Source organism: Copadichromis virginalis, linkage group LG9 (assembly GCF_057382275.1).
Source record: "Copadichromis virginalis isolate Kocher_CV1m ecotype Utaka linkage group LG9, C_Virginalis_male_GT1.1, whole genome shotgun sequence".
In the NCBI taxonomy this organism is placed as follows: Eukaryota; Metazoa; Chordata; class Actinopteri; order Cichliformes; family Cichlidae; genus Copadichromis; species Copadichromis virginalis.
In genome coordinates, this window is record NC_140626.1 from 32,103,035 (window position 1) to 32,117,877 (window position 14,843).

The window sequence follows — 14,843 nt, forward strand, 5'->3', positions numbered from 1 at the left end:
TCAAAAATAAAACTATGAAGACACTCAAAATTAATTTCGTCTGGTTGGAAACTGTTTTATGCAACTTTTTTACATTTACAATTTTGAGGGATGAACCTCTGAAATTTCTTTAACTAGAAATGTGTGTAAAAATACCACTTTTGCAATTTATGTAGTTACTGTTGACTTAATGCATACATATGATTAAAATGTGGGATATAAGGGTTGTATTGATGTATAGCAACTTGAAATGCTCCCAGAAATGGAAGTACAACATGTAAAAATATAAAGATAAGCTCAGGCAGACTTGGTTCTGTGGTAGGTCTAACACTAGCATCCCCAGGCTTCTACCTTTCTACCTATAAAACCCGAGAGCAGTCAAATGGTGGAAGTGGAAGCTAAATTGGCTAGTCATTCATCTGTATATTAGGTCGTTACCTAGGAATTCTGGAGGGAGGGGAGTGGGGGTGAGTGATTGAGGGGGTGGGGGAGTGGAGTGTTTCAGTTTGCCATCTTAGGGAGAAATCAACACATGTCCTTTGTATGTCCTTTGTTGCTGACATTTATTGATGAAAACAGTACAAAAAACCAACCATTTGTACACATATTTACAAATAATGATAAAAAGTGAGTGAGTACATTTCAACATTTTCAGCAATCACTCACAATCCTGGCACTGCCACGGTATCTGTCGTCTGCATTTACCACATGTGTACCTGTAGCAGTGAACACATCGCACAGTGGCCTGATTTTTTTTGCATCTGTGTACTTGGATTTTAGGTCGCAAGCCACCCAAAACTTGCTCCATGCACCACTCAGCAGGCCATTTGTAAATATGTGTACAAATGGTTGGGTTTTTGTACTGTTTTTATCAATAAATGTCAGCAACAAAGGACATACAAAGGACATGTGTTGATTTCTCCCTAAGATGGCAAACTGAAACACTGAAACACTCCACTCCCCCACCCCCTCAATCACTCACTGAGTGATTGAGGGGGTGGGGGAGCTGCTAAAAGCGGTGAGCTTCCTTTTGTGTTTCATCTTGATGCATTCTCAATCATCCAGGGAAACAAATCTCCAAAAGTCACCAACTTGGAGTGTTTCAGTTTGCCATCTTAGGGAGAAATCAACACACATGGGTGTATGTCCTTTGTTGCTGACATTTATTGATAAAAACAGTACAAAAAACCAACCATTTGTACACATATTTACAAATGGCCTGCTGAGTGGTGCATGGAGCAAGTTTTGGGTGGCTTGCGACCTAAAATCCAAGTACACAGATGCAAAAAAAATCAGGCCACTGTGCGATGTGTTCACTGCTACAGGTACACATGTGGTAAATGCAGACGACAGATACCGTGGCAGTGCCAGGATTGTGAGTGATTGCTGAAAATGTTGAAATGTACTCACTCACTTTTTATCATTATTTGTAAATATGTGTACAAATGGTTGGTTTTTTGTACTGTTTTCATCAATAAATGTCAGCAACAAAGGACATACAAAGGACATGTGTTGATTTCTCCCTAAGATGGCAAACTGAAACACTCCACTCCCCCACCCCCTCAATCACTCACCCCCACTCCCCTCCCTCCAGAATTCCTAGGTAACGACCTAATATACATATGAATGACTCCAGCATTTGACTGACTGCTCTCCGGCTTTTAAAGGTAGAAACGCAAAATGATGACTCCGCAGGGGTCTAAGGTAGAAAACCAAAATGACTGCTCTCCGGGGGTCTAAGCTAAAGGGTTAAACTGCTTCCTCACATCTGCTTCATGAATATGAAGGGTTGTAGTGGGAGATGGTGGTGTGAAATCCTCATAGCTGTGGAGTGAGGAGGGGGCTCCTGTGGGTGAAGTCTTTGATGGTGGTGATGGCTCTGTGCTGGTGGGAGTGGGGAGGTGGGGGGATGATGTCTCTATTGTTGGGGAAGGTGGAGATGTCAAGGCTGCTTGATGTCTCATCAAACCGGCAGTAAAAGTCGTTGAGGGCTTTGGCCAACAGCAAGTCGTCAGTGGAGTGGGGCTGTGTGCTTATATCCTTACTCTCATTTCCCTTAGCATATCTGTAACATGCAACTTCTGTCGGTGCTGTGCTACTGGAAATTGAATTTCCCGGAGGAACCGACCCGAGGGATTAATAAAGTTCCATCCATCCATCGGACATTTGCACATATGCTTAAGAATTGCATTGACCCCATTTCCTCCAAAGTAAAATTCTAGCTGAACATGCCCATGAAAATTTCTCCCAGTGAAATAAGAGCCAGCACTGTTTTGCAGTATGTTTTAGATTACAATGTTTTGAGTTTGTCATACATATTTACTGCACAGTTTAAAGCATTTCTGAATATTGAGTCTTTTTTGTGGTGAATTGTTTGTACCAAAATAATTGATTCTGTTCATCTGGACATGGCGTTTTCAGTGTTGCAAGTGACTTCTTCAATCTCAGCTGACTGCAGGTTTCCCAAACCTAGTAAACAGTACATTTGCATAATGATGAAAACAGCCCACTGAATGAACAATGAGCTGTAAGATAAGTTTCTTCATCATTAATATGCAAATCATGACCATTGATCAACAGCCACAGATCAAATTCCATGAGTACCATTCACAGAGAGTTGGGGAATGGCTGCAACCCCAGCTTTGTAAGATGGTGAAAGATGTACCCTCAGGGTTAGTGGCTCCAGATTGGATCATGGAGGTAGTGGACCCCCTGCCCTGCAATAACACATACAAAACGCTTGAGCTCTCAGCGAAGGCGGTCGCACTTTCTCCTCTCCTCCTCACCCTTATCTTCCCTGCTTCGCCTCTATGTCCTTGTCTTGTCTTGTGTGAATTTACTTTCCCTGGAACAGTCTCTCACTGTCGTTCTCTAAACCTAAAAGAGAATTATGGATTTGATCAACTGGTCTCTGAGTGCTATTGACACCCTTTTCTCAACGAGAAGTCGGGGCTCGGGAGAGCCTGAGTGCCCTGGAGGGACTTTCCCTGCCGGTTACACGATGGACGGGTGGCAGAACTGGAGGACCGTGTGCCTGGCGGGACTGTCGATCAAGGACGCTGAAGATATCTACCTATTCGGAACCATGATAACAGGGTTCATGCTGATCGGCGTTGGCTTAGCCCTGGTTTATCAGAGAAATAAGAAAGCGGAACCGGCTGTTCAAACCCCCACAAGGCTGCCCGCTGGATTCGAAGCGACGGGACGAGGTGCGACCTCTCACAACGAACGTAATATGGTCAACACCTTGGAGACGCTTACAGCTGCTGTGAAGGCTCAAAACAACACCATTGAGCGTATGAGGGGAAACATCAGAGAGAGGCCTGCTCAAAATGAGACCCTTGAGCGACAGTTGGAAAACATCGCGGAACGGATCACTGCAGTTGTGAGGTCTCAGAATCAAAAGACTGACAACACCACGGAACAGAAGTTTGATACCATCATGGGGAGGCTCGCAGCTCTTCAACGGGAGATCGAGAGACCAGCCTCGGAGTGCTAGAATTCGAGCTGCTCACAAAGGAGAAATCAACAATATTCAACATTTGGACACCACGGCTCCAGCTGCAGGCCCAAGGCTGGAGCCCACCAAAACAACTCCCTGATAACAACTGTGTGATGACTATTCTTCCCGCCCCATGAAGGACACCTGGATTGGCTGGAGGACTGTTTACTTAGCCTGATAGGCCGAAGGACACTGTCTCAGCTAAACTATGGACACGCACACACACACACTTACACTGATAAGCACTCACTCATCCCCCTCCCTTTCCAACGCCTTCGATGCTTGTGCCCTACCGGGGATGATAGCAGTCAACTGGACCAGCACAGATGCTGCAGGACCGGATGCGCTGTCTACGCCGGCTCTCTCTTACCCTTTACCCGCCCTGTTGCTTGTCTCGTGTTTCTATGGTGTATTGATAGTCATGTGCTTTTGTGCTGAGGTGTTTTTTCTTTTATCAAACTGTTCTCCCACTAGGAGCTCAGTCTGAGTGGAGTTTTTTTTCTCCTCCTCTTACCTCATGTAGTGTATTTTCGTTGTTTTTTTCCTATCAGCCTACCTTCTGACATGTCTGCCCAATGTGATGTTTGTGTAAAGTTGGTCAGAAGGTTCCTTTGTGAGTGCGCATGCGCCATTAGCGTGCTGCCTGCTGTAACCCCTAATTTCCCTCGGGATGAATAAAGTATTCTGATTCTGATTCTGAAAACCCAACAATCCCTTTGGTGACAGTGGGAAGGAAAATCTCCCTTTTAATAGGAAGAAACCTCCGGCAGAACCAGGCTCAGGGAGGGGCGGCCATCTGCCACAGGCGGTTGGGGTGAGAGAAGGAAAACAGGAGAAAAGACATGCTGTGGAAGACAGAGATTAATAACCACTAGCATCCCCAGGCTTCTACCTTTCTACCTATAAAACCCGAGAGCAGTCAAATGGTGGAAGTGGAAGCTAAATTGGCTAGTCATCCATATGTATATTAGGTCGTTACCTAGGAATTCTGGAGGGAGGGGAGTGGGGGTGAGTGATTGAGGGGGTGGGGGAGTGGAGTGTTTCAGTTTGCCATCTTAGGGAGAAATCAACACATGTCCTTTGTATGTCCTTTGTTGCTGACATTTATTGATGAAAACAGTACAAAAAACCAACCATTTGTACACATATTTACAAATAATGATAAAAAGTGAGTGAGTACATTTCAACATTTTCAGCAATCACTCACAATCCTGGCACTGCCACGGTATCTGTCGTCTGCATTTACCACATGTGTACCTGTAGCAGTGAACACATCGCACAGTGGCCTGATTTTTTTTGCATCTGTGTACTTGGATTTTAGGTCGCAAGCCACCCAAAACTTGCTCCATGCACCACTCAGCAGGCCATTTGTAAATATGTGTACAAATGGTTGGTTTTTTGTACTGTTTTTATCAAATGTCAGCAACAAAGGACATACAAAGGACATGTGTTGATTTCCCCCTAAGATGGCAAACTGAAACACTGAAACACTCCACTCTGCTAAAAGCGGTGAGCTTCCTTTTGTGTTTCATCTTGATGCATTCTCAATCATCCAGGGAAACAAATCTCCAAAAGTCACCAACTTGGAGTGTTTCAGTTTGCCATCTTAGGGAGAAATCAACACACATGGGTGTATGTCCTTTGTTGCTATAACTATATATTTTAGTAAAAGGGAAAGTTTGAAGCCTAATCTTAAAAGTAGAGATCGTGTCTGCCTCACCAATCCCAACTGGAAGCTGGTTCCACAGAAGAGGGACCTGAAAACTCACAGCTCTGCCTCTCACTCTACTTTTAAATATTCTAGGAACAACAACTAATCCCTGTCAGTACTCTTGCTGCAGCATTTTGGATTACCTGCAGGCTTCTCTGGGAGTTTTTAGGACATCCCGATAATAGCAAATTACAGTAGTCCAGTCTAGAAATAATAAATGCATGGAGTAGTTTTTGAGTGTCACTCTGACAGGATATACTCTCCCCTCCTCCCAAACATCTCCCAGTGTCACAGTGGATCAGGTCAGGAGACAACTGAGGAAGCTTTGCCCCAGAAAGGCAGCAGGCCCAGACAAGGTGTGTCCTAGGATGCTAAAGGCGTGTGCTGCTGAACTTGGGGAGCCGCTACAACGAGTCTTCAACCTCAGTCTGCGACTGGGGAGAGTGCCCGCCCTATGGAAGACATCCTGCATCGTCCCGGTCCCCAAAAAGAACCGGCCCAATGAGCTGAATGACTTCCGACCGGTGGCACTGACGTCACATCTTATGAAGACTCTAGAGCGGCTCTTCCTCAACCTCCTCCGACCACAGGTACAACATGCCCAGGACCCACTACAGTTTGCATACAAGGCGGGTGTCGGAGTGGAGGATGCCATCCTGTACCTCCTACACAGAGCCCACTCACACCTGGATGGGGGAAAAGGCACGGTCAGGATCCTGTTTCTTGACTTTTCCAGTGCCTTTAATACCATCCGGCCCTGTATGCTTCAGGAAAAACTGAACAGGATGGAGGTGGACCCCTGCCTGGTCGCTTGGATCTCCGACTACCTCACCGACAGACCACAGTACGTCAGGCTGAAGGACATCACGTCTGACACAGTGGTCAGCAGCACAGGAGCACCACAGGGAACTGTGCTGTCCCCTCTTCTCTTCACCCTGTACACCTCTGACTTCTGCTACAACTCTGAATTATGCCACATTCAGAAGTTTGCAGACGACACAGCCATCATGGGGTGTATCTTGGATGATCAGGAAGAGGAGTACAGAAGTCTGGTGAGGAACTTTGTCGCATGGAGTCACACATACCACCTGCAACTCAACACCTCAAAGACTAAGGAACTGGTTGTGGACTTCGGGAGGTCCAGAGCAGGTCCACTGCCGGTTCAGATAGAGGGGGAGGAGGTGGAGGTGGTCAACAAGTACAAGTACCTCGGGCTGTGGGTGGACAATAAACTGGACTGGTCATGCAACACAGAGCACCTGTATAAAAAAGCACAAAGCCGACTGTACTTCCTCAGGAGGCTGAGGTCTTTTAACATTTGCAGGAAGCTCCTGAGGATGTTTTACCAGTCGGTGGTTGCTGGAGTCCTTTTCTATGCTGTGGTGTGCTGGGGGAGCAGCACAGCAAAGAAGGACTCATCCAGGCTGGAGAAACTGATCAGGAGGGCTAGCTCTGTGGTCGGCATGAAGCTGGACACTCTGGTGACAGTGGCAGAGAAAAGGACATTAAAGAAACTGATGGACATTATGGACAATGCCAGGCATCCTCTGCACACGGCCATAAACAACCAGAAGAGTCTGTTCAGTGACAGGTTGCTTCTCCCCAAGACAAGAACTAACAGACTTAAAAACTCCTTTGTCCCACACGCCATCAAACTGTTTAACTCCTCTCTGGAGGGGAGAGGGAGGGGAAACAGGAGGACAAAGGAGGGGGGAACAACTAAGCTGTAGTGCCTCTTCACCTCACTGTACAATACTTTTGTAAATAGTCAACAGTGCAATAGACCTCAATACTTGAAATGTGCAATTCACTTGTATTTTTATTCCCATTTATTCCCTTCGTATATTTTTATATTGTCTCTGTATTTATTTATATATACATATATACATATATACATACATACATACATACATACATACACACACACACACACACACACACACACACACACACACACACACATACATATATATATATATATATATATATATATATATATATATATATATATATATATAAAAAACACCCAGCACGCCCCTGCGGGCGGTTTATCCTTCAAGCTCGGGTCCTCTACCAGAGGCCTGGGAGCTTGAGGGTCCTGCGCAGTATCTTAGCTGTTCCCAGGACTGCGCTCTTCTGGACAGAGATCTCCGATGTTGTTCCCGGGATCTGCTGGAGCCACTCGCCTATCTTGGGAGTCACCGCACCTAGTGCTCCGATTACCACGGGGACCACTGTTACCTTCACCCTCCACATCCTCTCGAGCTCTTCTCTGAGCCCTTGGTATTTCTCCAGCTTCTCGTGTTCCTTCTTCCTGATATTGCTGTCATTCGGAACCGCTACATCGATCACTACGGCCGTCTTCTTCTGTTTGTCTACCACCACTATGTCCGGTTGGTTAGCCACCACCATTTTGTCCGTCTGTATCTGGAAGTCCCACAGGATCTTAGCTCGGTCATTCTCCACCACCCTTGGGGGCATCTCCCATTTTGACCTCGGGACTTCCAGGTTATACTCCGCACAGATGTTCCTGTACACTATGCCGGCCACTTGGTTATGGCGTTCCATGTATGCCTTGCCTGCTAGCATCTTGCACCCTGCTGTTATGTGCTGGATTGTCTCTGGGGCATCTTTACACAGCCTGCACCTGGGGTCTTGCCTGGTGTGATAGACCCCAGCCTCTATGGATCTTGTGCTCAGAGCTTGTTCTTGTGCTGCCATGATTAGTGCCTCTGTGCTGTCTTTCAGTCCAGCTTTGTCCAGCCACTGGTAGGATTTCTGGATATCAGCCACCTCCTCTATCTGCCGGTGGTACATACCGTGCAGGGGCCTGTCCTTCCATGATGGTTCCTCGTCTCCCTCCTCTTTCTTGGGTTTCTGCTGCCTGAGGTATTCACTGAGCACTCGGTCAGTTGGGGCCATCTTCCCAATGTATTCTTGGATGTTCGTTGTCTCATCCTGGACTGTGGTGCTGACACTCACCAGTCCCCGGCCCCCTTCCTTCCGCTTAGCGTACAGCCTCAGGGTGCTGGACTTGGGGTGAAACCCTCCATGCATGGTAAGGAGCTTTCTTGTCTTTATGTCAGTGGCTTCTATCTCCTCCTTTGGCCAGCCTATTACCCCAGCAGGGTACCTGATCACGGGCAGGGCGTACGTGTTGATGGCCCGGATCTTGTTCTTACCATTCAGCTGACTCCTCAGGACTTGCCTGACCCTCTGCAGGTACTTGGTGGTTGCAGCTTTTCTAGCGGCCTCTTCATGGTTCCCATTCGCCTGCGGGATCCCCAAGTACTTGTAACTGTCCTCTATGTCTGCAATGTTGCCTTCTGGTAGTTCAATCCCCTCAGTTCTGACTACCTTCCCTCTCTTTGTTACCATCCGACTACACTTCTCCAGTCCGAACGACATTCCAATGTCATTGCTGTATAGCCTGGTAGTGTGGATCAGTGAATCGATGTCTCGTTCACTCTTGGCATACAGCTTGATGTCATCCATGTACAGGAGGTGGCTGACAACTGCTCCGTTCCGTAGTCGGTATCCGTAGCCAGTCTTGTTAATGATCTCACTGAGGGGGTTCAGGCCTATGCAGAACAGCAGTGGGGACAGAGCATCTCCTTGGTAGATCCCGCACTTGATGGTGACTTGTGCTATGGGCTTGGAGTTGGCCTCTAGTGTTGTACGCCACATCCCCATTGAGTTCCTGATGAAGGCTCTTAGGGTCCCATTGATCTTGTACAATTCTAGGCATTCCAGTATCCAGCTGTGGGGCATTGAGTCATAGGCCTTCTTGTAATCAATCCAGGCAGTGCACAGGTTGGTCAGTCTGGTCTTGCAGTCTCGGCTGATTGTTCTGTCTACCAGTAGCTGGTGTTTTGCGCCTCTGGTATTCTTGCCAATTCCTTTCTGTGTCCCGCTCATGTATTGACCCATGTGCCTGTTCATCTTAGCCGATATGATGCCTGACAGGAGCTTCCATGTAGTACTGAGGCAGGTTATTGGTCGGTAGTTGGAGGGGACCGGTCCCTTCTTGGGGTCCTTGGGGATCAGGACCGTCCGGCCTTCAGTTAGCCATTCCGGGTGTCTCTCGTTAACTAGCAGCTGGTTCATTTGTGCTGCCAGACGCTCGTGGAGTGCAGTTAGCTTCTTCAGCCAGTAGGCGTGAACCATGTCGGGCCCTGGTGCTGTCCAACTCTTCATACTGGAGACCCTTTCTTGGATATCTGCCACTGTGATGGTTACTGCACCCTGTTCAGGGAGGTCGCTGTGGTCTGCCCTCAGATCCTCTAGCCACTGAGCATTGCCGTTATGGGTTGCATCCTTCTCCCATATGCTCTTCCAGTATTGCTCCGTCTCCAGCCTTGGTGGTGCTGTTCTCTTATTGTTCCCTTGCCACTGAGAGTACACCTTTGCTGGTTCTGTGGAGAACAGCTGGTTTATTCTCCTGCCTTCTATCTCTCTGGTGTACCTCCTCAAGCGGCTGGCCAAGGCTGTGAGCCTTTGCTTGGCAGTTTCCAAGGCCTCAGGTATGGACAGCTTGCTGTATTTCTTAGGCACCTTATTCGTCGCACCTTTCTGCAACTCCGTTAGTTGGCTAACCTCTCTCCGTGCTACTTTGATCTTGCCCTCTAGCCTCCTTCTCCATGGAGGGTACTGCCCCTTGTGGCTGTTCAACTTGTAGCCAAGCATCTCACTGATCACTGCTGCCGTATTGTAGATCAGCTTGTTAGTGTCGGTAATCGTGGTTGTAGGTATTGCCCGTAGTGCTGCATTAACATCATCTAGCAGACCTTCTGAGGGTACTTCACGTAATCTTGGTAACCGGCTACGGGGGATCCAGGTTTCAAGCTTGGCCATGATCCTATTTTTCTAACCACTACGCTATCCAGCTGCTACTACGCTATCCAGCTGCTCTCTCTCATATATATATATATATATTTATTTATTTCTGTAACTTCTGTCGGTGCTGTGCTTTTTTGGAAATCGAATTTCCCAGAGGAACCCACCCGAGGGATTAATAAAGTTCTATCTTATCTTATAGGACAGTATCTGGTTAGATACCATATTTCTAGGTATTGTAGGGCCAAGTATAATCAGCAGCAGAAAGATAGAGGTCACCCAGGTCTTTATATGCATGTTATCTGGCTTCATTCCATTATTGTAAATTTAAATGTTATTATCAAACGATCAGACAAGAGAGGGTTTACAGAACAACAACTCAAACCACAACTTTAATTTTGGAAAATGATCTTTTAATCTTTTTATATCTCAAACACAAATCAGATTTTTGATACCTACAGCAACTTTGTTAACCCTTTAAGACCTACCATAGAACCAAGTCCGCCAGAACTTATATTATATTTTTACATGCTGTGGAGCCATTTTTGGGAGCATTTCAAGTTGCTATACATCAATACAACCATTATAGCCCAGATTTTAATAATATGTATTCATTAAGTGCATAGTAATTACATAAATTGCAAAAAAGTGCAATAAACTACAAAAAAAATTGAAAATCGTTTTTGATTTTTTAACATATATTTGTAGTTAGAGAAATTTAAGAGGCTTATCCCTCAAAACTGTAAATACAAAAAAGTTGCACAAAATAGTTTCCCACCACGGGAAATTTATTTTGAGTGTCTTCATAGTTTTATTTTTGAAATACACCAATTTTTATACACTGCAGGAAAAACGAAAATAAATATTATACTGCAAATTTGCAAAAAAGCAGCATATGCATCAAAATAAACTATTTCCAGCAGTGCAATATGAGTCCTAAGCATCCCAGAAACGACACAGAAAGTCATAAAGTCAAAGATAACTTTTAAAAAGAGCAGTATAGGCCCTGAGGCCCTGATCGCAAAAGACTACATTTCCGCGAAAATGACGTCACTTCCGGTTTCGGCCAGGTAATGGCGGAAATGCAAAAGTTCGCGCTGACGTCTATTCCAACGTAGGAAGTGTTTTGAACAGCTGATCGGACCAGCAAAGCGTGTTTCTGGAATATTATGTTTTTGTTCCTGCAAGCGCTTTTTATGCAGTTTTTGCAAAGCTTTATGTGGAAGGAAACCGTGACCGAGGACAAGCTGATGGCACAATATGCAAGTACAACTCCTCCGGTTTCATATGCAAAAAAAAATTTTGCGCTAGCTTACGTGGTTGCAGTGCTACCGGGATTTAAAAATAGTTACGCATAACAGAGCGTTCCCGCTCCGATCGGCTCTAAAGGGTTAAAATATAAAAGATTTTAAAGATCTTATTTTTTCATAAATTTCAGGTCAGAATTTTCAGTAAGCTGCAGGAACCCTGTTCAGTGTCAGAACAGCCAAGTCTCCTCTGATAAACCTCCATCTGTGTCACTGAGAACATATGTCATGTCAGTTTTTGGTTTGATATACAGGAAATGACATCATGGATCAAACTCTTTGTCATTAAACTATTTCTTTATTTAACATTTCAAATTTTGTATTAACTGTTGAAGGATTTCATAACACAAACAACCTGAACAAAAAAAAAAAAAAAAAAAAAAAAAAAAAACACCCAACAAAAACACATGGATCAAAATACATTCAATAAAAACATAATAAGAGGAAACAGATTTTTTGATTCAACTGCTGGAACAAAGCTAACCACTCAACACCAACACTACAGTAGAACAGTTTAGAAAGCTTAAAATGTAACAAGAGGCACATTTTCATTCATAGCTGCCTCATCAGATCTTTACAGGAGATTCACTGTGAACTCTGTGGAGCCTGATCTCAAGGGTTTTAAGTCTGACCCTGAAACCAGACGAGGATCTTTCTGTCTCTGCAGCTTCACAGAGATGGGAGTGATTTCAGTCCTGCATGATCACGCTGATGTTTGCACAGAGCAGACAATGTGGTGAATATTTTGGCACATTGGTAACAGTGAAAGAGTTTATTAGTAACGTGGGATCGTTTGTGTTTGGAGTATGAACTGAAATTCCTGAAGCTCTTGTCACACTGGTCACAGCTGTAGTTTCCTTCCATGTGTGTCCGTTCATGACAGTTACGATTAGCTGATTGTGGAAAGCTTTTGTCACAGTGTCTGCACTTGTATGGTTTCTCTCCTGTGTGGACGCGTTTGTGTCTTTTAAGCTCACCTGCAGAGGTGTAGGATGACCCACACTGATCACAGAGATGCTTTTTGACCCCACTGTGAAAGAGTTCGTGTCGTTTTAAGTCACGTTTTGTGGGGAAGCCTTTCCCACATTCTTTGCAGTAGTTCATTTTGTCTCCAGTGTGTCTACGTTGATGTAGTTTTAGGGCATTTGAATGACTGAAAGTTTTTCCACAAAGGTCACAACGAAAGTCTTTCCCACCACCACAGCGACGACAGGGTTGAGAACTGGATCCATCTGTGTCGCTCTGCTTCTAAACAAAGACACAAAGACACAGTGTAAGTCAGTCCTTCAACATTTTCATCCTGAACGTCGCCTGAAATAAAGAGCATCTCTGCAGACGTCCAATTACATTTTACTCCTTCAGTTAACAGTTTACTGGGCTATACAAACACACACTGTGGTACCACACCCTTGTGAGCATCAGTTGAACAGTATTGTACCTAACCAGATTCTTACTCTCGGTGGCATTACCTTGGCCTCCAGTAACACTGTGGGGAACTTTGGACTCATTTTGGACCAGGACAAATTCTGTCGCCTCTTTGGTGACATCTGCTGTTCACAATATGTAGAGCAGCTTGAATCTACAAATTATGAAGTGCTTCCTTGTAATTACCCACGCTGCAGAGCTCAGTCCCGTCGACTGAGTTTTATAGAGTGGGCAATTATAAGGAAACACTTCAGTAACTTCCAGTAACGCTGTGAGGAACCTTGGAGTCATTTTGACCAGGACATGTCCTTCAATGCACATTAAGCAATTCATTATTATCAAGAAGTCCTAAAAACTCGCTGAAAAGCCTTCAGTTAATCCGAAATGCTGCAGCAAGAGTCCTGACAGGGACTAGAAAGAGAGAGCATATTTCTCCTTCATTGGCTTCCCTTCATTGGCTTCCTGTTTAATCCAGAATTGAATTCAAAATCCGGTCTTGAATAATCAGGCCCAATCTTATTTTAATGACCTTGTAGTACCATATCACCCTGTTAGAGCACTTTGCTCTCGCACTGCAGCCTTACTTGTTGTTCCTACAGTATTTAAAAGTAGAATGGGAGGCAGATCGTTCGGTTTCAGGCCCCTCTTCTGTGTAACCAACTTCCAGTTTGGATTCAGGAGACAGACACTAGCTCTACTTTTAAGATTAGGCTTAAAACTTTCCTTTTTGCTAAAGCATATAGTTAGGGCTGGACCAGGTGACCCTGAATCCTCCCTTAGTTATGCTGTAATAGACGTAGGCTGCCGGGGGATTCCCATGATGCATTGAGTTTTTCCTTTCCAGTCACCTTTCTCACTCACTATGTATTAACAGACCTCTCTGCATCGAATCATATCTGTTATTAACCTCTGTCTCTCTTCCACAGCATGTCTTTTATCCTGTCTTCCTTCTCTCACCCCAACCGGTCGCAGCAGATGGCCGCCCCTCCCTGAGCCTGGTTCTGCCGGAGGTTTCTTCCTGTTAAAAGGGAGTTTTTCCTTCCCACAGTCGTCAAAGTGCTTGCACATAGAGGGTCATATGATTGTTGGGCTTTTCTCTGTATGTACTATTGTAGGGCAGGGGTCGGCAACCGTAGGCACGTGTGCCACAGTTGGCACACGAAGGGTTAACTGATGGCACGACCAATGCTGGACTGGCCATCGGGCATTTGCTCGGTGGCCCGGTGACTTTTTTTCCCCTTTGTAACGGTATAAACAATGAAAGGTGGTGGATTGGCCAGATGCTGTAAAAATAACTCAGTTGTTTGGTGGTGGCTGTGGCGGAGCTTCCTCAGATTCAGTAAAATTAGCAAGTGGTGGAGGCCAGCGGGTGGATGAGGGAAAGGGGAGGCAGGAGGAGGAGACACCCGAGGCGGCCGCCGGTCCGAGTGTCAGGTGACCTGAACTTCAGGTAAGAAGTTATGACCTGCAGTCTATCTGGGTCAGATATAAACCAAGTTTAGGTGGAGTTTATTTTCGTTGTGCTGACTTTTTACAGTCAGTTACAATAACTCGTACTGCGTGCTAGCTAGCATGACGGAGTTCCTATACAGCTGGGTGGGTGCTTTGATGTTAGTGATACCATAGTGAACTGTATTTTATTCATAAGGTTAGTTAGTAGAGTTGCCTGTAAAAAGACGAATCGTCCCTCATTCAGAGAAATTATTACGCATTTCGTATTAAGGTGAAAAGGAACAGAGTTTGTCCCGAACTTCAGCTAGAAAGAAAAAAAGACACAAAGATTGATTTATTCTGTCTTTACGCTGCACAGCTGCCTCTTCTTCTCTCATTCTCTCCCTCCCTCTCCTGTTGCTACTGATCAATGATCAGCTGATCAGCTTTCCTCTCTTGTTTGTTTATCGCCCACTTTGCGCCAGAGAGGGGAAACCAGCGGATGTCGCGCTAAACAACAGCAGCACATTTAAGCTCGATCAGCTGTTGTTAGAATTTATTTAATATTACTTTCTAGTATCAGCTAATGTTTGCAGGAGCCACAGCTGTAAAAGCTGCTGGTCATGATGTCGGTTTGGATATGTGGTGAGAG

At 45.3% G+C, this 14,843-nt stretch overlaps 2 protein-coding genes across 2 annotated transcripts in view; one reads left to right on the plus strand and one right to left on the minus strand.

Moving 5' to 3' along the window:
• Positions 1-14,843, minus strand: part of LOC146702260 (uncharacterized) — a 31,352-nt gene that overhangs the window by 6,038 nt on the left and 10,471 nt on the right. The window contains exon 4 of the mRNA XM_085468937.1: positions 12,264-12,583. Coding sequence (XP_085325063.1) covers positions 12,264-12,583 — 320 coding nt within the window. The remainder of the gene's footprint in view (positions 1-12,263; positions 12,584-14,843) is intronic.
• Positions 2,725-4,178, plus strand: LOC146702261 (uncharacterized). The gene has a single exon (XM_085469027.1). The coding sequence runs from the start codon at positions 2,870-2,872 to the stop codon at positions 3,476-3,478; it is 609 nt and encodes a 202-aa protein (XP_085325153.1). The 5' UTR covers positions 2,725-2,869; the 3' UTR covers positions 3,479-4,178.

Coding starts and splice junctions, on each gene's coding strand:
- LOC146702261 (XM_085469027.1), top strand. CDS start 2,870: ATGGATTTGATCAACTGGTCTCTGAGTGCTATTGACACCCTTTTCTCA.